This window comes from Terrapene carolina, unplaced genomic scaffold (genome assembly GCF_002925995.2).
Source record: "Terrapene carolina triunguis isolate 2854851 unplaced genomic scaffold, T_m_triunguis-2.0 Scaffold374, whole genome shotgun sequence".
Lineage (NCBI taxonomy): Eukaryota > Metazoa > Chordata > Testudines > Emydidae > Terrapene > Terrapene triunguis.
Genome location: NW_020664725.1, coordinates 10,199,201 through 10,222,722, shown reverse-complemented (window position 1 = coordinate 10,222,722; position 23,522 = coordinate 10,199,201). Strand labels below are relative to the sequence as shown.

General features: G+C 41.5%; 2 protein-coding genes across 2 annotated transcripts in view; one reads left to right on the top strand and one right to left on the bottom strand.

Moving 5' to 3' along the window:
• Window positions 1-3,057, top strand: part of JHY (junctional cadherin complex regulator) — a 27,655-nt gene extending 24,598 nt beyond the window's left edge. Inside the window, exons 7-8 of the mRNA XM_024196620.2 lie at window positions 1,703-1,828; window positions 2,854-3,057. Of these exons, the coding sequence (XP_024052388.2) occupies window positions 1,703-1,828; window positions 2,854-3,057 (330 nt within the window). The remainder of the gene's footprint in view (window positions 1-1,702; window positions 1,829-2,853) is intronic.
• Window positions 3,058-23,198: 20,141 nt separating this feature from the next.
• The window catches only part of BSX (brain specific homeobox), a 3,405-nt gene continuing 3,081 nt past the window's right edge, over window positions 23,199-23,522 (bottom strand). The window contains exon 3 of the mRNA XM_024196622.2: window positions 23,199-23,447. Within this exon, the coding sequence (XP_024052390.1) occupies window positions 23,199-23,447 (249 nt within the window). The remainder of the gene's footprint in view (window positions 23,448-23,522) is intronic.

Sequence of the window (23,522 nt, the reverse complement as noted above, 5' to 3'; positions counted from 1 at the left end):
GGGGGGGGGGGGTTGGGGGCAGCGGGTGAGGGGAGCTTGGCGGCCGCAGGAAATCACTCCACGGGCGAAGTGTTTGAGACCTCTGATCTAAACTCTTTATTACAGTACCATATCAGCCGTTCCGTTACATTGTCGAGGATCTATGTCCGACTGACAGCCTACCATTACCAAGGTCATCTAAATTTACCTTTTTTTAAAATATCGCCACAACAAAAGTGTTCTTCCAGTCCTCTGGATATTCCCCAGTGTGCTAAGACTTGTTCACTACCAACATTAACAGTCCAAAAAGCAACAGAGAGTCCTGTGGCACCTTTAAGACTAACAGATGTATTGGAGCATAAGCTTTCGTGGGTGAATGCCCACTTCGTCGGATAATTAACAGTCCAGATTTCCTTTGATATCATGGATATCTATCCAGAAAACTCATGCACGCACATAAAAAGGAAGAAGTGTATAATAGAAGGGACAATTATATCTCTGATAGATTCATCCCTCTAGTTTTGTAGTTCCCAGAAGCAGGCATCCATTAAAGGATTTTTCAGCAGGTGAGTATCCAACTGAAGGCAAGTCCAAACTGCTTTGTTCTCCCTGTGGTAGTTGAAGTGTACATGAATTACTTTAACATGATTTAGCTGCACTGTCATTCACAGAAGACAGTCTTACTAAACCTTGGAAGAGAAAATGAAAGTAAATACAGTAAAGTAAGTGCAACAGGGAAGTAGCTGAATGCACATTACTCACTGTTAAGCAAACCTCTGATCTTACTGTGCCAAAGAGGAGATGATTGTCAGGGAAAGAGTCTGAATGAAAAATATCATTTGACCTCTTCACTGCCAGTGACTTTACTAGTTACATTAAGCAGATGTACATCTCAAGTGCTGCAGAACAGATCCCATGTGCTCTACTGATAAGACCCTACTGATAAGACAACAGCTATTTATATTTATATAGCGTCCTTCACAGAAATATGACAGAGCATTGCGTAGCTAAAATGATAAAATCATCAGCCCTTTGGCAGTTTAAAAGCTACAGTGATTTCTTCAGCCTTGCAGTAAATTAGATAGATTGGTCATCTCAAATCTATATCAATAGATAGAGAGAGATGCATTGCTACAAAACGGCCTTCCTCCATACAGCAGAGGGTTTTGTCTCTTTTTAACACTTTGGCAACACTTGTATAGCTTGTCATGCCAATCAAGTGTTATTAAATTGCAATGGGGGGAAAAAATGAAATGTTGACACCAGCTCCTAACTGGGGCAAACTAAAATACCTTGCTGAGCCTGAGAGTAACAAATGGTTGGAAACAGAGACAGAAAATCGGTTAAATAAATGGACTACAGTCATTCAAGACTTTAAATGCAGCAGAAGGACTTTAAAAATCAATGCCAAACTGGACAGGTAGCTAGTGCAACCATTTTAAAATGGAAGTAATATGCTGAAACAGCTATGTGGTAATAAAGATGCAAACTGCTCCATTTTCAAGTAGCTGCATCCTCAATATAACAAAGGAAGAGCTCTTGATAATAAAGAATTACAGTTATCTAACCTTGAAAAACTAGATTTTTAAGGAGATCTTGCTGAGCAATGATTAGTGGCATTTTAAACAGCCTCACAGGCGTAAATAGGAAAGTCCGGCAGTAAAGGGATTAATTAACTGGTCCCTCAAAACTTTAAATAACCATTACATTTTTCACTTGCCAGACAGAAAAGTTAAATAAGCAAAAGGAATATGCAAAGCAAGTTAAGGAGCACAACATGAAGAACGTTGCTACTGCACAGAAACCGCCAGCAAAACCTCAGATCAAGTCATCATTATCAAGACATAAGGTCAGACTATCAGATGGGGCTAGAACTCTCATTAAAGTGCGAGGGAGAGGGCTTGAGAGACTGGACTCTGCATGTGTCCATGGGCGTCCGAGAACCATGGAAAGTGAACTCCTAGAACAATTTTGGGTTGGGTGCCAAAAGATAGAGGGTCTCCCGCTGCCATTTTTATAGTTTTTTTTAAAAACAATCCCAGGCACTCCTAATATAGAAAGTTCCTCAAGGTCAGTTACCTATTAATTATTTTTGTACAATCCTCATTGTATTCCTTCTCTTGTCAAGAAATGTATCAGCCTTCAAACTAACCAGAAATGAAATTTGCAAGGGACTCCATTTAAGTTAGTCTAAGCTTTGATTTTAAAGTCTTCAGGAATATCTCAACATCTTATCATTTTAGGCCTTTTGTAATGTAATTTTTGAGGAAGGATGGGGGGAGGTCTATTATAGAATAAATCTCTGCTTTCTGAAACTTGCCACATTTAGGCTATGAGGAACTCACTGCCACAAGATATCATTGAGGCCAAGAGCTCAACAGGAATAAAAAACAGAATTGATATTTATAAAGGCATGTGAGAATATACAAAATTATAATAGTAAATACTATTTTTGTTATAAAAAGTTTTAGAATGGATATAAACCCTGCATGCTTCAAGGCATAAGGCAACCTCTAACTCAGGGATCAGCAACCTTTGGCATGCGGCCCGTCAGGGAAAGCCGCTGGTGGGCTGGGACGGTTTGTTTACCTGCAGAGTCCGCAGGTTCGGACGATCACAGCTCCCACAGGCCGCGGTTCGCTGTCCTAGGCCAATGGGGGCTACGGAAAGCAGCACCGGCCGAGGGATGTGCTGGCCGCTGCAGTTTCTTGCACCTGCCTCTAAAGCATCTGGTACTAGTCACTTCAAGATATGGAATTATTACATCATTAATCTGATCTAGTATGAAAATTCTTATGTTCTCCTGCCATTTTAAAAGTGTTGTTCTGATTTTATTGTTAATTTCAAACTTCTTTCAATCTTTAATATTATTAGGCTCTGGAATATGCTAAGAAGATTCCTAAACCAAAACCGTTCTCAGCAAAACGATCAGATGAAGAACCAGAAGAGGAAAGAACTCCAGCACATACTTTAAAAGGACAGAATTTACCTCAGATTTCCTCACTGAAAACTCTGCAAAACAGACATGAAATAGAGAAGCAAGTTGTGGCTGCTTTCAAAACCCTTCACATTTTATAATGAGTTTGAAATTATTAGAGAGCTGTAGAGGGTAGACAGTATCTGAACTGATTACGTGGTGCATTAAATTACGTATGTTTCCCAGATACAGTATTTCAGGACTCTGCTACTTAAATAAGAGCCTCTACCATCAAAAAAAAAAAAAAAAATGATTTCAAAAGGTGAAATATTTTCAGATCAATTGCCCTTATTTTAGTCCAATTTTATTATAGCCAAATTATTATTTTTTTTAAATGTAATCTTTATTTTAGAATTGTGCTTCTTCTTATTCTATTGTTTCCTTCCTTGGAATATCCTGATTAAGCTGCTGCCTCTTTCTGAGCAGTTATCCAGAAAGAGTGGCGAGTGAATTTAGGTGCCTGCAAGGTTCAGCAGGAGTTTTGTGAATTGCAGTGGAACCTAAACCTGGGACTTCGATGCCTAAACACATTTGTAAATCTAGATCTGTGTGTCCCATTAGTCTTTCCCAAAATGCTCATTCTTTTTATGCTGTGAAATCAACCTACAGCTACTTACTAAAACATTTTTTATATTTTACATAATGAACTTTTAAAAGTATTTCCATCAAATCTAAAAACAATCTGAGTGACTCTGTGGATGTGTCTATCGTTATTTCTTTTCTCTTAATATAACTTGAACTGAAATGAAAGCAGGACCATTTCCATGATGCTCACTGAGCCATTGACCAAAGAGACATGAATTAATGATAAAATATTTTAGCTCTGGCCCACGTTTCCATGACCTGGGGTAGACAGGTGTTAGAGATGTTATCAGCAGTATATGGTTAAAGAGCAGCTTATGTGTATATGGTGCTTTCCAAACACATAAGCCCTAGGCCCCGCTCCAAAGCAGCTTACTGCTGGTTTTAGACAGACACGTACAATACAATGGTAAAATAAGAGAGTCCAAAGATGGCAGAGGAAGATCTGCAGAGGAGGCTTCACTTACAGAGAAGGTAGACAGGTTTCAGAGTGGTCGCCGTGTTAGTCTGTATCAGCAAAAACAACGAGTCCATATGGCACCTTAGAGACTAACAAATTTATTTGGGCATAAGCTTTCATGGGCTAGAACCCACTTCATCAGATGCATGGAGTGGAAAATACAGTAGGAAGATATATATATATATATATATATATATATATAGCAGTACATGAAAAGATGGAAGTTGCCTTACCCAGTGGGGGGGGTCGAGACAAATCAATTAAAGTGGGCTATTATCAACAGGATGAAAAATCACTTTTGTAGTGGTAATCAGGGTGGCTCATTTCAAACAGTTCAGAAGGTAGAGAGAGCAGTGGGGCTTGATACATCAGCAGTTGGATCCAAAGCCCACTGAAGTCAATGGAAAGACTTTCTGCCTTATATGGGCTTTCAGTCATGGCCCAGGAGTGGGAAGCCATTCCAAATATAGCAGCATCATGAATAAAGCCATAAAGCTGAGAGTGGGAGAAGGTGACAAAGGGAGCGACTGAGAGGATTTGTAGGGCACAGAGTGAGTAGCAGGAAAGAGTTGGGATGTAGAGCAAGGCAAAATTGTGACGACTTTTGAAGGTGAGGACAGAGAGCTTGAACCGGATGCGATAAAAGAAAAGAATCTAGATTCAGCATCGTCCCATGGTCAGGGCACTGGACTAGGGTTGGTCCCTTGATTTCTGTTTCCAGTTCTGCCCCGGACCTGCTGTGTGACTTTGAACAAGTCACTTCAACTCTCTGTACATGGGTACTGCCCCTGCTACCCCCACGCAGATCCCCTGGGTATGTATTCAGATGGCTAGCCCAAGCTGCTGCCTGTTCCCAGCTAGCCTGCTATTTTTAGCGCACTAGCTCAAGCAGAGCTAGACTGTGCCTATCTGTTTGATCTGGGAAGCAGAGTCCCAGCTGCAGTGTAGATATGTCCTAAATATATGTACAGTGCCTAGCACAGTGAGGTCTGATCTCTTTGGAGCCCTTATATACTACATAAGAAAAATAAACTAGTTAAGAGATGTAAGGAGGGAAAGATGTGGTCAGAATGATGGGAAAGGAAAATGTAATCAATTCCTGTAAGGAAAAAAGACAGAATTCTGACTAGTCCCAGCAGTTAAGCCAGAGCTGATTCTTGCATGTTTTATATAATGAAGTGATCTCTAATTTTTAGACAGACAATCTTCCAGGTTTGGGACCTTAACCAGTTTTTAATTTAAATACTTGTACCAGTTTACTTTTAAATTAAATCTGGCACATCTTAAATTAAAAAAAAGGGGGGGGGAGACAACAACCTCATTGTATTACCTTAATATCCACAACATTTTCTTTCTTTAGAACAAAGAGGAAGCTGTTGGCAGATTATCCAGGAATGAAGCCAAACTAAAACGCTCCCAATAATGAAGAAAGTAAAACATGAACCAAACACAGGCCATCAATAGTGATACAATAATTAATTATGCAATTGTTGCTTCCTTATTGGTTAATGATTCATTGTCACTCACAACATCACAGCAAGCCCAGGAGTTTAGAGCCTCATCTAGCGCAGGAAAATGCAGACAAGTAATGGCTCTTCATCTAGACAATTTGTTATTAGCTAGGAGTAGTTTGAAGATACACTGAGAAACTGAGCAGAACACTGAGGCTAATCAAGAACTACACTTTTGATAGGAAACAGCCTTTAACAGATTAAGTATAAGATAATAAACAGATGTGATTCTTATGATGGTTCTGCTTCTTTAACTTGGTAAATGAAGAATTAAATCCACAGATGACACGTGAAGGAAACGCACAGAAAAGGAGTTTTGGAGAACACAAACTAAACATCTTTTTGAAAATAGGCAATTTCTGCAGGTTCTTGTTGACTCTTGGGTTTGTTTTCATTATACGTTGTCTGCATAATAGATATAGAATCATGGTCCTGGCTCCATAGTTATGATTACATCCAGATTCCATCATAAGCCCCACCCCCAATATATTTAACTGTGAATATTTGGCATGAAAATTGCCTGATTTACTCTCTGGGCAAAGGAGAATTTTCCTGACAAGTTTGAGAAGAAAAAACAAACATCCAAAATTCACCCAGATTTGAAATTTTGACCAGTATCTAAAGTTCCTTTGGATCCTACTAGCCCCAAAATGCCTAGTTACTGCCCCTTCAAACTTTCTGTGCAGTTAAATCGCCTTGAAAACAAATGTGCGAGTTCACTTTAAAAGAAAACAAGTTGTCATTAAGGCAAGTCATTAACAATAGCTGTATCTAATCAAAATGATGATACTGTATGTGTTGGAGCCGAAGTCCATAGAATCCTCTGGCCTAAGCAAAGTTTGGTCTTGTTGAAGGTATGCAGTGGAAGGGTTAATTGGGGAGCCGAGAGAGGGAATGTGAAAAGCTTACGTCTCTGTGGCTGCCCTGAGTTTTCTGTAAAAGGTAAATATGGAAATGAGTTCAGAGAAATATTTTAAATCTTATAATGGGTTAATTCTGGACTTTTCAATAGTTGGATGCAAACTCCTGCTAGGAGTTGAGGGTAATGTCACAAGTTAGCAGGAAGACCATTTTGCTTAATAAAGGCAGGCCATTGAAAGACTTCAGTTGACTTCTGTGGGCTTTGAATCCCACTCTAAATTATTGAAATCAATCCATGCTCTCAAACACTGGGAAACAAATGGCTCCTAGAATTGACAAGGAGTTAAGCATCAGTGCCATATGACATTGGAAAGGTTGCTTCCCCTAGATTTGAAATGAAGCCTTGATTACTTGGGCCTTGATTCAGCAAAGCACTTAAACATGTGCTTAAAAGCTTTGCTGAATGATGACCTTAAAACAGGGAGACTTACAATCATTTTGGTCTATTTACTATAAATAATATTATGGAATCACTGGAAACTTGCATGAGAAAATTCTCTGCATAGAGGTCTGGTTCAGGTTATGTGTAAAACATTTTGCACTTAAAAGCACAGCAGCAGGCAACCGTTTTGCAGCTTTCAGTGGATCCAGGACAAAATTGTCCCCTTCCTGGATTTTGGATTTGCTCCCTCTTACCTCTTGGCCCGTCAGCTCTGTTTGTCCTCAGGATTCACAGATCCTGTTACACAGACAGTTCCGTACCATACCAGTTAGAATCGCTGTCCTAATTATATTTTTTAAATAAAATGGTAACACTTTGAAGCATTTCTGGGGAAGGCCATAAACTTGTTGCCTCTGCTTAAAAGTGATAATCCCCCTTTAATACAAACCTGAAGCACCTATTTTTAATTGAACTTTTAGATGAATATCAAAGAGCTATTTATGCGTCTCTAATATTTTAATTAGAGTATATTCTCAATTTAACCCATTAAATCCCCTTTGATGATCTCCATGTTTAGTGCTTAGCCCCAGATGCTAGAGATAATGAATACTGGACCTTTTGATTTAATGAGAACTTCTGCCTTTCTAGCCTGTCTCCCTTTGTATCCTTTTTTTCCCTTCTCGCTATAGAATTCAGTTAATTGAAGGAGTCTCTCACCACCACACATTAAGGAGTCGAAATTAGCATCCCTTTTCTGATTAGAAAATGCAAGCAGACATTTTCCCTTTGATCTCAGGATTGAGTTGAAGTAGGCAACAGCCCCCTGAAAATGAGCTGATGGCCTTATTATTAGGCTAAAATGCAGATGCGTCCATGTGTTGCAAAATGCTTAATGTCTTAATTGATCACCTTCTTCACTGTTTGTCATCCTAGTACCTTTTATAGCTCATGTAAATTCGGGGGTGGGGGTTGCTGTTTTGTTTTGTTTTTAGAATAGTGACCTTTTAAGGAACATTAAAGGGCACCCACCAATTTCCCCTCACCCCCAATATTAAAATTTGATCAATAAGCCCTGTCATTAATAGGATGCTTCCCCATAGCAAAAAAATAAATAGTCCCATGAACACGATCATCTTGCAGACCATTTGCAAAGGATTGTATTTTCCCCAAGGTGAAATTTGAAAAGAGGTTATTTTCAGTGTGTGTGCAAAGGAAGTCTTTTGATCTGCTTTGATAGTCATGCAAATTCTTTTTGCGCCGAACAGATAACAGTGGTACAAAAGGGACTGCACAAGTAAATGATGAGCATCCATCTGCTCAAAAGCAAAGGCCAAAACTTAATGTAATTCAAATGAGAAAGACAAAGACTTTAATAAGAAATTGGCTTGAAGTTTTCATTAAGCATCCGGGACCACATTAATGTTGACTTAGGCCCTTACTCTCATATTGAAATCAATGGGACTATATGGCAATGCATAGAGTAAAGTGAACTTGTGGCACCTTAGAGACTAACAAATTTATTAGAGCATAAGCTTTCGTGGGCTACAACCCACTTCTTCGGATGCAAGCCCACGAAAGCTTATGCTCTAATAAATTTGTTAGTCTCTAAGGTGCCACAAGTACTCCTGTTCTTCTTGCGGATACAGACTAACACGGCTGCTACTCTGAAACCTGTCATAGAGTAAAGTGTTACTCACGTGAGTATGGGTGGTCTAATCCGGCCTTCAAACAATTAACCACCATGTATCCGAGATCTGGCTCTGTAGTATAGTGGTGGGGAATGTTAGAGCAGCATACCTCCTCTGGACCTTCCTCCAGGCTACCTTCATTCTAGAATACATTATACAGCTGGAGCCCTTCCCTCCATGAGCCAGAGCTGCTTTGCGTGGCTGCGGTCACCTAATGGTTGTAAAGTCAGCACCATGCACTGAAACAGCTTGTGTCTAGCTAGGACTCTTGGCCAGGTGGGAGGTGTCACCTTGCTGAGGTGGGGATAATCTGAATGATGTTTACATTAAGGATATCTAAAAAAAAATCTCACTGCCCCCAAAAAAGGAACATGTATTAAATCTATTTTTATTTCTTGAAGATAGAATTGGTTTTATGCAAATGTTATATGGGCATAAATTTCTGGGGTTCCCATATATGTAATTATTCTTCCTGCTGTTTCTTTTCTTGGTTTCCTTCAGACCTCTCAAAAACTCTCTTTTGGGTTGTCCCTCCATCCCAAAGTGGGTTTGATTTTTATAGACAAAAAATATTGCGCTGTGAAGCTGAAAATGTGCCTGAAAAATAAATCCACATGCTAATGACATTATTCACCACTGGAGATCACGTATTTCACCAAAGGGACGATAAGTTCTGTTTTCTAAAAACTCCCATCTAAAAGCCACATTCATCCTTGGCATGCTCAACGGAGTTGTCAGATTGCCAGTGAACTCAGTGGAATTACAGCAAGTAAGCCCATGATTGGGGCTCCTAGGCTGTATGCAAATACAAATAATAAATAATAATAATTTGGCCTCATGTTTATACTTAGTCGGATCTGAAAATTGGCACACAGATCTAAATTGAATACGGCCTCCTTGCACAACCGTTGCACGTGATGGTGAGACAAAAATACAAACGCCTCAGCAGAGTAGGAAAATTCATTTCACAAGGAAATAACGAAACCTACAAGGACAAATTCGTGCCTGTCTTGAACGGAATTACACCAGGAGTGGATTTGACTCAGATTGGAGGTTTTTAGAAAACAAAGCAAACCATTATCCCTTGAGTATAATAAGTGAACTCCAGTAGAAAGTAATGCCTTTACTGGCCTGTGGCTACAGGCTTACGTCAGTGGTGTTATACCAGTGATAAACTTGGTCCAGTGCCTTACAAATCTTCCACCACTTCCCTTTGGAAACAAATTCTGCAATAGACGGGATCACCAGAGGGAAGTATTTCCTAATACTCAACATAAATACTCCTGGCACGAGAATAAATGAGTATGTGCGTAGAGGGTGAGATATGGCGGTTGGTTTGGCTACAGAAGAGGCTTCTGTGAACATGGAGTGGTATCCAGGGACAATAAATGCAGAGTGAAGCTCTACCGATGACAGCTGGCAAGAATGAGTTAAAGACGCTTGCCTTACAGAAGAGGGCTGTTTTGAATGGAAGTGCTACTGAGCCAAAAACATGGATACGGCAGATGCTATAAAACTACCCAACAGCTCATGCAATCACTGATTGTAAGTGCAGAGAGGGCAGCTGCAGGTAATGCCATATGGTTAGTTTTCCACGTACCATGAGGATCACTTAAATCAATTTGCCTTGCCTCAATACCTATGGCAGAGCCAGCCTAATACATTGCAATGGAGAATTCAGTCCCCTTGGCAGTAGCAAAGCAACCATTAGTGATAGATAGCAAAAGTATAATAAAACAGAGCTCAAGTGACTTGCGTTGGTCACAAAAATGAGGCGATTAATTAAACAGAAATTAAAAGGTACAGCGCCAAAAGTGAAATCCCTGCAAGCTGCATGGAAACTTTTTAAAGACACCATAATAGAGGCTCAACTTAAATGTATACCCCAAATTAAAAAACATATGTAAGAGAACCAAAAAAAATGCCACTGTGACTAAACAACAAAGTAAAAGAAGCAATGAGAGGCAAAAAGGCATCCTTTAAAATGTGGAAGTTAAATCCTAGTGAGGAAAATAGAAAGCAGCATAAAAACGTCAAATGAAGTATAAAAATATAATTAGGAAGGCCAAAAAAGAATTTGAAGAACAGCTAGCCAAAGACTTAAAGTCATAGCAAACAAATTTTTAAGAACATCAGAAGCAGGAAGCCTGCTAAAAAGCCAGTGGGGCCACTGCATGATCGAGATGCTAAAGGAGCACTCAAGGACGATAAGGCCATTGCGGAGAAACTAAATGAATGCTTTGCATCCGTCTTCCCGGCTAAGGATGTGAGGGAGGTTCCCAAACCTGAGCCATTCTTTTTAGGTGACAAATCTGAGGAATTGTCCCAGATTGAGGTGTCATTTGAGGAGGTTTTGGAACAAATTGATAAACTAAACAGTAATAAGTCACCAGGACCAGATGGTATTCACCCAAGAGTTCTGAAGGAACTCAAATGTGAAATTGCAGAACTACTAACAGTAGTCTGTAACCTATCATTTAAATCAGCTTCTGTATGTGACGCCAATTTTTAAAAAGGGCTCCAGAGGTGACCCCAGCAATTACAGGCCAGTAAGCCTGATTTCAGTACCAGGCAAACTGGTTGAAAATATAGTAAAGAAAAAAATTGTCAGACTCATAGATGAACATAATTTGTTGGGGATGAGTCAACATGGTTTTTGTAAAAGGAAATCATGCCTCACCAATCTACTAGAATTCTTTGAGGGGGTCAACAAGCATGTGGACAAGGGGGATCCAGTGGATATAGTGTACTTATATTTTCAGAAAGCCTTTGACAAGGTCTCTCACCAAAGGCTCTTAAGCAAAGTAATCGGTCATGGGATAAGAGGGAAGGTCCTCTCGTGGATCAGTAACTGGTTAAAAGACAGGAAACAAAGAGTAGGAATAAATAGTTTTCAGAATGGAGAGAGGTAAATAGAGGTGTTCCCCAGGGATCTGAACTATTCAACATATTCAACATATTCATAAATGATCTGGAAAAGGGGGTAAACAGTGAGGTGGCAAAATTTGCAGATGATACAAAACTACTCAAGATTGCTGTCTGCCTGGGACTTAACTAAGAGCTACAAAAGGAACTCTCAAAACTGGGTGACTGGGCAACAAAATGGCAGATGAAATTCAACGGTGATAAATGCACATTGGAAAACATAATCCCAACTATACATATGAAATGAGGGCGTCTAAATTAGCTGTTACCACTCAAGAAAGAGCTCTTGGAGTTATTGTGGATAGTTCTCGGACAACATCCACTCAATGTGCAGGAGCAGTCAAAAAAGTGAACAGAATGTTGGGAATCATTAGGAAAGGGATCGATAAGACAGAAAATATCATATTGGCTCTATATAAATCCATGGTACGCCCACATCTTGAATACTGCGTGCAGATGTGGTCGCCCCATCTCAAAAAAGATATATTGGAATTGGAAAAGTTTCAGAAAAGGGCAACAAAAATTATTAGGGGTATGGAATGGCTTCCGTATGAGGAAAGATTAGTAAGACTGGGACTTTTCAGCTTGGAAAAGAGACAACTAAGTGGGGATATGATTCAGGTCTATAAAATCATGACTTTTATGAAGAAAGTAAATAAGGTGCCAGTCCTCCGAGTGCGTAGTGGACCAATGACGATCCACCCTTGGTGCCAGGGAGATAGATCGCCGTGTCCCTGGTACTGGGTGTGTTCCCGCTGGACTTGGTGCTGGGGAATGATGTCTCGGAGATAGGGATTGGGAACAGTGCCGAGCGCGGTGCCGGTCCAGCGACTGGGAGCGCCGCATTATGGCAGGTTTGCCTCTGGACGGTACCGGTCTCAATGGTACCGGAGGCTTGCTCCTAATAACTAGGGGCTGAGCCGCAGTCATCTCTATGGCATCGCTTGCAGCTTCAAAAACACCTCCACCTGGCACTGCCCTGCCAGAGAGAGTCGCTGTGTGCCGGACTTGACGGTGCCTTCTGGGGCACTGGAGTCCATGACACCGACTCCTGCTGTCTGGGAGATGGGTCCTTCCTCAGGTGCAGCGAAGCGTCCCCTGGCAGTCCCACAGCTCTCCGAGGAGAGCGCCCTCTCTCAGTCTTTTTATGTCACTTGTGGGGCACCGGGGAAGTAGAGCGGTGCCTGGCCGGTGCTGCCTGTTGTGGTGCCGAGGATCGCCGGTGACGAGGGTCTCTCGTACTAGAGTCTTTCCTAGGCCCTGAGTCATGCCGGAGCGCTCCGCACAGACGCACTCGGGCCTAAGCCTTGGCTGTCTGAAGCCGCTGGACAAAGTGTGGATTCCATGAGCCGCTGCTTCAAACAGAAATCCTGCTCCTTTTTTGTCCTAGGTTTAAAAGCCCTGCAGATTTTGCAGTGCTCGGTCTGATGCATCTCCCCCAGATACTTCAGACAAGAGTCGTGGGGGTTACTATTGGGCATGGGAGCCCAAGAAGGAGTAGGGTATAGGGAAAGATCCCATTCACAAACAGCTATACTAACTATAACTGTAACAACTAAAAGCTATAAAACAAGAAGAACTAGGTAACTACGCTAAGGGAGCACTTACAAAGCAAGCAAGTCATAGTTCCAACGGCCGCCACGGACGGTAAGAAGGAACTGAAGGGGGGGGTCAGGTTGGCAGGGTCATATATTGAGCGCCATGAAGGCGCCACTCCAGGGAGTTCCCCAGCCAACCCAACAGGAGCTGCTAAGGGAAAAAGTTTCCAACGACTGTGCACGTGGCGCGCCCACACACCTGATTGGAATTGATGTGAACAAGCACTCAAAGAAGAAATAGGAGTCACCAAATGAAATTAATAGGAAGCAGGTTTAAAGCAAACAGAAGGAAGTATTTCTTCACACAACGCACAGTCAACCTGTGGACCTCTTTGCCAGAGGATGTTGTGAAGGCCAAGACTATAACAGGGTTCAAAAAAGAACTAGATAAATTCATGGAGGATAGGTCCATGAATGGCTATTAGCCAGGGTGAGCAGGGATGGTGTCCCTAGCCTCTGTTTGCGAGAAGCTGGGAATGGGCGACGGGGCATGGATCACTTGATGGTTACCTGTTCTGTTCATTCCCTCTGGGGCACCTGGCATTGGCTACTGTCAGAAGACAGGATACTGGGCTAGATGGACTCTTGGTCTGACCTAATATGGCCGTTTTTATGTTCTTATGTCATACAGAAATACAAAGACGTAGAACATAAAAACCAGAAGCCCTTCAATACCAGTCTATCTTTAGATAGAATATCCCCATCTTAAGCAGGTAGAACCAGAACAGTTATTCACCCTTACATTCTTTTTATATTAATAACTTGAATTATTTCAGTTGTGACTGTTCCCAGCACCATCCCTTCATTCCCCCCCCCCCCCCTTTCTTGACATCTCCAATTCAACTGGAATCTCTCTTTCTTTAAGTGCAGCACATATCCTTGTGTTTTCTCCTTTTCCCGTAAAATGAGAGTGTTCCCACTCAGGTATTTGTGTACAGTAATTAAATTCCTCCTTGACCTTCTGTTTTCAAAGCTGCACATGTTAAGCTTTTGAACCCGTTCCTCAGAGAAGGGAGTAAGGCCTGGGCTTTGTTAGGCACTACCCTAAATGATTTTCTGATCAACTCCTTCTTTTATGGCTTTGTTGCTCCAGATTCTCTATATTCTTCTTTTGTATTCAGGTTCTTATATTGCACTCAACACTGGGGAATCTGAGTGCCTTTTGAGGCCTCTGGACAACATTTTTCCTAGTGGCTGTTTCATGTGACATTTATTGGCTGGCTATTTAGGATCATAGCATCAGCACCAAGCAGAAGAGGAGTAGTTTGATCTATCGCTTGTGCCCTACAGATATACAGTAAACATTCTTATTGCAGTCAGAGGGGTTTTAGAACTCGTGTTAATGTGAGGTCCTGTTTAACATGTGCCTTTACCTAGCTAAGTGTTTCAACCTTTTCCATCCCATACCCCCATGTTAGCACAGATAAAAGCTTTGGGGATCAGCTTTCCTTCTGACAATAAAGACCGGCAGTGTGGTCATGATGCCCTGAAGCCTGCTTGTGACCATCATCGGCATGAGGGCTCATGATCTAGCTGACTCGCTCAGTTCTTTGGCTTCAAACATATACCTTCAGAGAAGTAAGCCTTGGGTAACTCTTCCCAAAAGAAGACAACTTACTTTCCAGCTCTGTGTTAATATTGGAGGCCTGGGGATCATGAAAACCATTTCTTTAGAATCTGGGCAGGGGCCAAGGGAAGATGATTAGCTCAGGGCATTGCAAACAGGATACAAAGCCATCGACCCTAACTTATGTCACTGGCTCAAATGAGATCCAAATTAGCAATGACCAATAGTTGTTAACACTGAGGGCTTTAGATAACCTACCTAAAAAGAGTTGATGTTTTCAGTCCAGTAGAAAAATATCCCATGTTGATCACAACATATCAGAATCAACAAATGAGTCAGAGGTCAGTGACAATGTTTCATGCTTTTTCTTGTGCAAGGACTAAAGTTATAAGGCACATGCCAGCAAATAAGAGCATCGGCTTTTGCCATGAAGTTTTTCCAAAAACTGGACGTAATGTATCAGGAGGGGGGTATAGAAGAATAAGCAACCTCACCAAGATCAAGGGTGCATTTTGCATTATAATAATACTGGAAAACAAAAAAGATTTGGCTTGGTACTCTAAGCATCAGGACTGAAGCCTCCAGGTTGAATTAAAGGATCTGCTTTCCAGGAAGTTATACTCTTCCTAGCATGAATTCATTATACTTTTCCTAGTATGAATTCTTCTTTCCCCTTTTTTGGTCTTGTTTCTTCTTCCTTTCCTGCAGTCAATAGTTATTTGCTTTTGTTACCCCTCTAAACTAACCCCTCTAACTAACTTAAGCTCTTCAAGGCTTCAAAAGCTCCACTTATTACATGTTTGTAAGACACCGTGCACAACTATGCCCACTGCATGCATAATAGACTCTCTGGAGCCACAGGTTCATATCCCAGCAAGGCTTTCCTAAGCCCTTCAGCCTTCCATGGTACATAATAGTTCATCTATTTTAGTGCAGCAGGAGGGGTTGGGGGGGGGAAAAGGATTCTAATGAGATCCTGTCTCTTCTGTATGGACAGGAAAGATTCTATGGCATGTGCACAAAAGTGAGAGTTTGCTCTAGGCTCTGTGGTCAAGATTTCCTCTACTGTTCTGCAGGTTCGGTCAATGCTCCTAATCCAAAGATGGTTGAATTTCAGTGGCTAGCGTGTGTAAATTGCTTCATAGAATCATAGGACTGGAAGGGACCTCGAGAGGTCATATAGTCCAGTCCCCTGCACTCATGACAGGACTAAGTATCAGGATCCTTCCAAGTGAGAAGCACTCTATAAAAGCAAAGCAGGGCCTTACATTGTATGACAGATTGCTGGGTGGACCCAGCGTGTATTTCTAATTCTTTGTTGTAGGGCTTCGTTAGTTGCATTCTGCTCTAACTAGGTTGAATACAGGTAGCTGTAGCATTTATCCCTCATGCTACTTCAATAACATTTAAAATATTTAAGACAGAAATTTTGAATCACGTTGTGGGGCTTCATAAAATTGTGCTTTGTAGCTATACTCGGAGGACCACGACTAGCTGTTACCACTCAAGAAAGATCTTGGCGTTATTGTGGATAATTCTCTGAAAACATCTGCTCGATATGCAGCCACAGTCAAAAAAGCGAACAGAATGTTAGGAGCCATTAGGAAAGGGATAGATAATACCAGAAATATCATAATGCTACTATATAAATCCATGGTACTCGGACATCCTGAATACTGGGTGAAGTTCTGATCGCCCATCTCACAAAAGATTATTAGAATTAGAAAAGGTACAGAGAAGGGAAACAAAAATGATTAAGGTCTGGAGGAGGTTCCATACAAGGAGAGATTAAACAGACTGGGACTGTTCAGTTTAGAAAAGAGCTGACTAGGGAGGAATATGATGGAGGTATATAAAATCATGAATGGTGTGGAGAAAATGAATGGGGAGTATTATATACCCCTTCATATAACCCAAAAAAACAGGGGGTCATCTAATAAAATTAATAGGCAGTAGGTTTAAAACAAACAAAAGGAAGTATTTCTTCACACATCGCACAGTCAACCTATGGAACACATTGCAAGGAGATGTGTGACGGCCAAAAGTATAACTGGGTTCAAAAAATAGTTAGATAAGTTCATGGAGGATAGGTCCATCGATGGTTATTAGCCAAGATGGTCAGGGATGCAACCCCATACTCTATACTCCTCTGACTTCCAGATGCTGGGACTGGATAACAGGTGATGGATCACTCGATAATTGCCCTGCTCTGTTCATTTCCCTCTGAAGCACCTGGCACTGGCCAGTGTTGGAAAACAGGATACCGGGCTAGATCGGCCATTGGTCTGACCCAGTATGGCCATTCTTATGTTCACTCTCTCACCTATAAGTCTTTCTAGGTTTTGCACATGCCAGCCGGACTTTTTAAAAGGCAAAATGCCATTCTCCTAATGCCCCAATGAAATGCTTCTAGCACATTTCTTTCAGGAGAGTCAAGGTGTTCCTTTCCATCACATCACTATGCAGGAATGAAGCATCCAAGAGAGCCCAAGCCCTTTGAGCGAGCACACACTATGCTCCGAAAGCTTTTTCTAGCTGCTGACCAGTGTACGGCAGGGATAGCTTAGCCCAGAACTGGAACCAGCCCTTTAAACCCTGCCCTCTAGATAGCATTATAAAAGGGGCTTTGCCAAGCATTGCCCTTTCTTAAAGGCCCTGCAGATTAAAAGTAACACCTCCCCCAGCTCCAGTTCTCTCATTCCTCCCACACAGGGAAAGAAGGTTCTAAGTATTCCATGGTATTGTCCATCTTTCCCATGCAGGTAAGTGATGAATCCTTCCAATCCCAAACACCCCTTTCCTTACGAGTAATGCTGCTTTAATTTGATAGCTCCCTGTGAGGCATCCTATTCTGGAATAAGTCACTTTATTCCAAAATAATTAGTGCCCTCACAAAGCATACTAATTAGTCACCAATTAGTAACTTTATTCCAAAATAGTGTCTACAGGGGGGAGCTACTGTGCAATAGCTTATTCCACAATAGCTATTCTGCTCAATTTCCCCCATATAGACAAACCCTAAATGGCTGAAACAATGTTATTTAGATAGTCCCATAAATGTACCTTGTGCTTTACAGACAAAGTCTAATGTCCCTGTTGCGAGTCTGCACTGTCAGCCGAGTCATCTCCAGCACTTCAGAAAGTCTCTTCTAGTTCCAGCAGCTGCAGTGTGAACAGTTGAGCTAGGGAAAAAGATTAGGAGCAGCCTGAAGGCAAACCAGAAATAAGCCATTCTTGAAGCAAAACAAGAGCATGTACACAAGAAGTTGCACTTGTTTAATTAAACTGGTGCAAGCTTGTGTGAAAACAAGACCAAACAGAGACTGCAGTGCAAACTAGTGGGTTACAGCACTCTATGTTCACAATGCTTTATTCACTACCTCAGTGCTCCTTATTCATGTGCACCTGCTCTCCCATTAACACCTCATTAGGGCACACACCTGCAGAGCCTTTAGTTCAACTTGCTGCAGTGTAGCCATTAATTCTCTGTTATATTCATGAGCACGTCAGAGAGGACCTGGTGGTTTAAAAGTCTTCTCAAGCCACGTGGTAAAACATCATCACAGCTACCAGTCATTGTCAGTAGCTTTAGCTGTCAGGATGAGGTCCAAAGGGTCTGTGCAGTTTCAGCTTCCCTCTCTCCTCTCCAGATAGTCCTGCCAAATCAAAGCACGTGAGCAGAGGGTGCTGTAAACGAAGCTTACACACTGCCTCTGCTTTACCTACTTCACTCTGCAGGGCTATCCATCTAGCATCTTTCACCAATAACCTAGGGTCATGTCAGGGCTGAGTCCACAGAAGATTTGCGCTACTGACCAGCAGTATTTTGGGTATTATGATGCTACAACTGGACGTTCATAGCAGGCTGCAACCTTCTCCCTGCTGACACTTCAATTTACTTCCATCCAGACTGACAACAGAGTCTTTCAAACAGAACTTGGGTAAAAGCATTCACCACAAATGTCCTTTCCTCCACTGGGGGATGCAGGTTTCGCGCCCCCCCCCCCCATGCTTGTCCAGTTTGCAGTCAGAGTCAAAACAATTCAGTCTCATTTCTGCTGACCCAGGAAAGATTGGCAGGAAGTGCTCTTCCTACCACTGTCCCTATCCATTATGAAGGACAAGGTACATTATATGCTGCCCTCCTTTCCAGAACTTGTCCTGATTGGATGGGAGAGAGGAACTCTGCCCCACCCTGTAATACAAGCCTCCTGCTCCCCAGCTCTAAAGAGAATGGCAAACAGAGTTTTTCCAGACATCACCTGTTACTCCAGACCATGTCCTCTCTCTCAGCATCTATCTCTGTCATCCCCTGGGTCTTTGTCTGTCCCAGGACTTCTGGAGTTTGGTAGCTCCGCAACTTCGCTCTCTGGCTTTAAAAGCCCAGTAAACCCCATTACAGTACCCAAGCTATAATTCGGGTTGTAGGGGTACTAGAAACCTTTCTTGGTTTGTAAACATCTCTGGGAATGGACTGTTTCCGCCATGTATTATACGGCACCATGATCACTGTTGGGGCTCAAACAAATATGCGTAATACCTCATATTTTTGCCCTCCTCAGTATCATCTTGGTACCCCCACACTACAAGGAAAGACTAGCCATGCAGGCTTCTCCTTGGAGTCAATGGAAGCTGCAGGAGCTTTTCACCTTTGTCAATCAGACTATGGGGCTTGGAGGTTTGTGTGGCAGGAGGGAGAATATTACTAGGCTTCATTTTTGCCATGCTGGTTATCTTTGGCCTGTGGACCTGCAGTAGCAGCTGGCTTTCCTTTTCATTTGATTGTATTTATTTATTTATCTGGAAAGGTGCGCAGGGTCAAGGAAAGATGAGGGTATTTTGTAAATCATAAATGTGGTTTAAGGGTGACATGCACGCCTGTGCAAAGAGACAGCACAAGAGCTAGACACTGCTTGAATCCAATTTATACCCTATGTTGGGTGCCTTAATTGTTCATGGACCTTGTTCTCACATGAATTTCTTCCCTAGGTGACGTGCTTCTACAGAGTGAGATAATGTCGGAGGAAGACTGGGACCAAATTATTGCTATACGCTCAAGTGAAGTCGACTATCTAGCCTCAACTTGCTCCATAGGGGATTGGCTGCACAACACTAGTCATGCAACTTCATTAGCATTACAGTCCTGTGCATTGTATTGAGATTATACCCTGGGTTTGCCTATTATTTTTTGTGGCATATTCTAGACCTTTATGTATGAAGGACCAAATTCTGGCATGTGCAGAAAAGCAGTTCTCAGGAGGTGGAGCATTGTCTGCTCCAAACCAAGCCCCTTACTTAAGCAAAACAACAGCTGCTCCACTGGCCATCTGCAAGAGGAGCCATGGAAGGACATGATGAGGTGGAGCCTAGGGGGTTGTTTTGCATGTTTATGTGCGCACGTCCATTACCTATGCTCACACCCAGAGATTATTCCTGCTGTGGGCAAGAATCATCTGCATATAGTGGCAGGGGCTGCTGCCTGCAAACATACAAGCTCACATAGACTCAGCTATTGCAGTACAGATGTGCACTAACTTTGGAGGCATTTGCCTTGATGAGCTTGAAAGCGGTAACACAGCACATGATAGTCCCTACACTGTTTATTCAAAGCGGGGTGTCTGGCAATGCCAGTCCAAGGGCGAGGTGAGTAACATCACGCTCTTCTTCAAGAGGAATTGATGTTTTGCAAATGACCAGTATAAATACAATTCTTAATCCAATAGTGCTCTCAACTTCTGTATTCCCTGCAACTTCTTCTGTGCTTCCTGTCGCATTTCCCATAATAATCCACCTTGCACTTTTTCCTGCCATGCACTGGGTGTGTACGCTCCACATAAGAGCATTTACTACATGCCTTTGTCTCCAAGCATTGGAAAAAGGTCATTAGGAAGCATAACAATGTGCCTTTTCTGTTCATACAGGAGCAAAAGCAATCCTCACTGCAAGTGACAGAGCCATACCCACAAATGTAAAGAATTCAGATTTTTTTACTGTCACTCAGAGTAATGTACATTTTAAGTGATCCCTTGTGTGTACTTGCTTCTGAATTCTCTCTTTTTTTCTCTATTTCATAAAATTATTTGCTGCTAAATCATGGTACTCATAAACCATGAATATCTGAGTCTGAATAAAGAACACTGTGATTTTAAGAACGGCTGCAAATAAAGACATTGGTATATGCTTTCTTTTTACTGATGATATCGGTTGTGAAATCTGGTCTCTATAATACTCTTTTATACAGCATTTGTTAGGAGTTAATGTTATCACTAAAAATGCTAATCAGAATCTTAATATTAAAACATTATCGTATAGCTCCTTGTTAGTATTAATTTTAATAACTAGTCTGTATGATATGGCTGTTTTACTCACACTTTTATTAAATGTTGATGAAAGACATACCAACTAAAAAATACTTCTACAGCCTACAAGATACAAATATAAGAAAACTATCAAATTAAATATCAAATGCACTAAAATAAGAGAAATTAAATGTATTGTCCTTCCTAGTGCTTTGGTTTAGGTATTGCGAGAGTCAGTGATCGTGGATCTATAATAAAGGTTTTCATCTAGCTGATATCTCATTGTATTGACACTATACAATGACTTTTGTTATAGCTAGAATGGATTTCTGGGTGCTTTTCTAAAGAACACTTTAGAATGTTCTTCTTGGAATGTTGGTGGGTCTTACCCTTTGAACTATAATCTTTAAGGAGCTGCATAATTTTGTAGCAAAATATTTTGATTGAAAGTCATTAAAGAAAAGCGTTTTCTCTGAAGTGTTTGTAAACACAGTCCAAAAACACACATTCATTATCGGGAAGTTTTTCACGTGTGATCTTTATTATTCTAATTATACTGCAAACCCACAAAAGGGAAGGAAACATACAAGTTTAAATAAGTCATATTTTGCAGATGAATAGGGGGCACTTTTTAAATTTTTGCAACAAAACTGCATGTCCTACAGTCCAAAAACCAAAAGTGCTAAGGACACCCAACAACCAAATCAACTCTTAATAAAAAATAAATTAAAAAAATTACAAAATACCCTAAAGAGACACTGAAATGGAATTTATACCAGGAAATGTTTTGTTTAGCTGGAAATTCAAGATATTTCACTGTAATGTAAATAAATAAAAAGCAAGCCTGAGGCATCGTTGAAAACTGTTATATACAACTCTGCAATGCAGAGATGGATTTGCAGTTTAATAGCTTGATATGTTTCAGGCTATCAGCCGAAGGTGTAGGTTTAAAACCGCTGGCCAGTTGTGAACTGCGGTATGATGGAATTCATACAGCAGGCACTCGCAATGAAACATGAGTCAGACTTTAAACTAGTTTATGAACATACTCCGTTAAAAACTAAAATATTCTAAAACTGATTCACATCAGGTAACGATTCATAAATCATACTTAGGATGTAGGTAAGCTATTAAAATTATATAAGATCAATTTTACTAAATAAATTCGATTCATTTTTTTCCTGGATGTCTTAAGAAAAATCAAGTTTATTAGCAATGCTTTTTCCCCCCTTTACAAGCTTGGAATTATATATAATGTATTTTTCTTACCTGCTTCTTTGGAGAAACTATATGCAATTCAGTGTTTAAATATATGCATTCGCTGGAGTGTGTCTGATTTTAAATGGTATTTTACAGTAATATTAAGAGAAATTGTCTGGATACACCATTCATTGTCATTGCATTGTAACTAAGCAAGCTTCTGTCTCACTCGAGTCGATGTATTCCTGATATTTAACTCTCAACACCAGTGTACTAAAATAATGTACAGGGTATAAATTTGATGTAGGGAAATAGGGAAAGCTTTGCTAATGGATAAATGTTATCCATGCATTTCGAACGAGACCGGAAAATTGGAATATAGGGCCCTGATTTTGCTATCTTTATATTCAGTTTTCAAAGCAAGTGTCAAATTTGTACTTGTCTTTGAACGAAATTAGAAGTACCTCCCATTTATACAATATGTTTGCGGGACACACAGACTATCTGCCAGATAACAGAAGGCTGGTTATAGTTTTGTCCACATTAGAGAATGTGGTGATCGTGTTTAAACTCCGTGTCCAAAACAATCGAGTTTAGCCGTGACTAGCTGACTCTGTTGTCCTTGTCTACGCTGACAGACTCGTGTTAGCTAGCTCGGTTGTTTTTAAGTCGTGCTTAAACACGATCAAACTCCCATGCTTAGTTGTGCTAGCTCAAAGGGGACGCAAAAGTTGATAGCAGTTAACAAGCCTGAGCTGAATTAGAAATAACCAAGCCGGACAGATTCTACTCGCAACCAATGATATAAACGGGACTGCTCGCGCTAGAATTATGTTTACATCGAATCCAATATGTTTCTTTCCCAGACTGTACAAATAGATCCTTTCAACCGTGGCCTTAAAATATTCCCTGGCTCCAGCACTAGCCGGGTCTACTACGGATTGCTGGGGCCTGGGACAAGCTTTTTAAGCGACGGGTCAGACCGAGATCACATCTGCCTTGGTTATTGGGCAGAGGAGTCATGGCTCTTAGCACTCCGTCGGCAAAACCAGATCAGGGGCTTCCAGTCACCCGGGCCCTTCGCCTTGTGGGGAGGGGAACGAGCATGTCTATATTAGATGCGGCGTGGCGCAAATATCCCCATCCTCAATGATGTCCACCTCATCTTCGTTCTCCTCCAGCAGGAAGGCGGGCTGCTGGCTGGCCTTGCGGGGGTCCGAGCTGGCTTTGTCGGTCAGTTCAGGCTCGCTCGAGCTCTGCTCCAGACACTCCTCCCCGCTGGGGTTCTTCGGGTCGTCTTGGGTTTTCCTCAGTTGCTTTTTGTGCTTCATTCTTCTGTTCTGGAACCACGTTTTTACCTGTGAGAGAAAGGGGAGGAACGCATTCGCATGTGCCCCAGCTCCCCAGGGGGCACCGTCACCCCAGTGCATTGC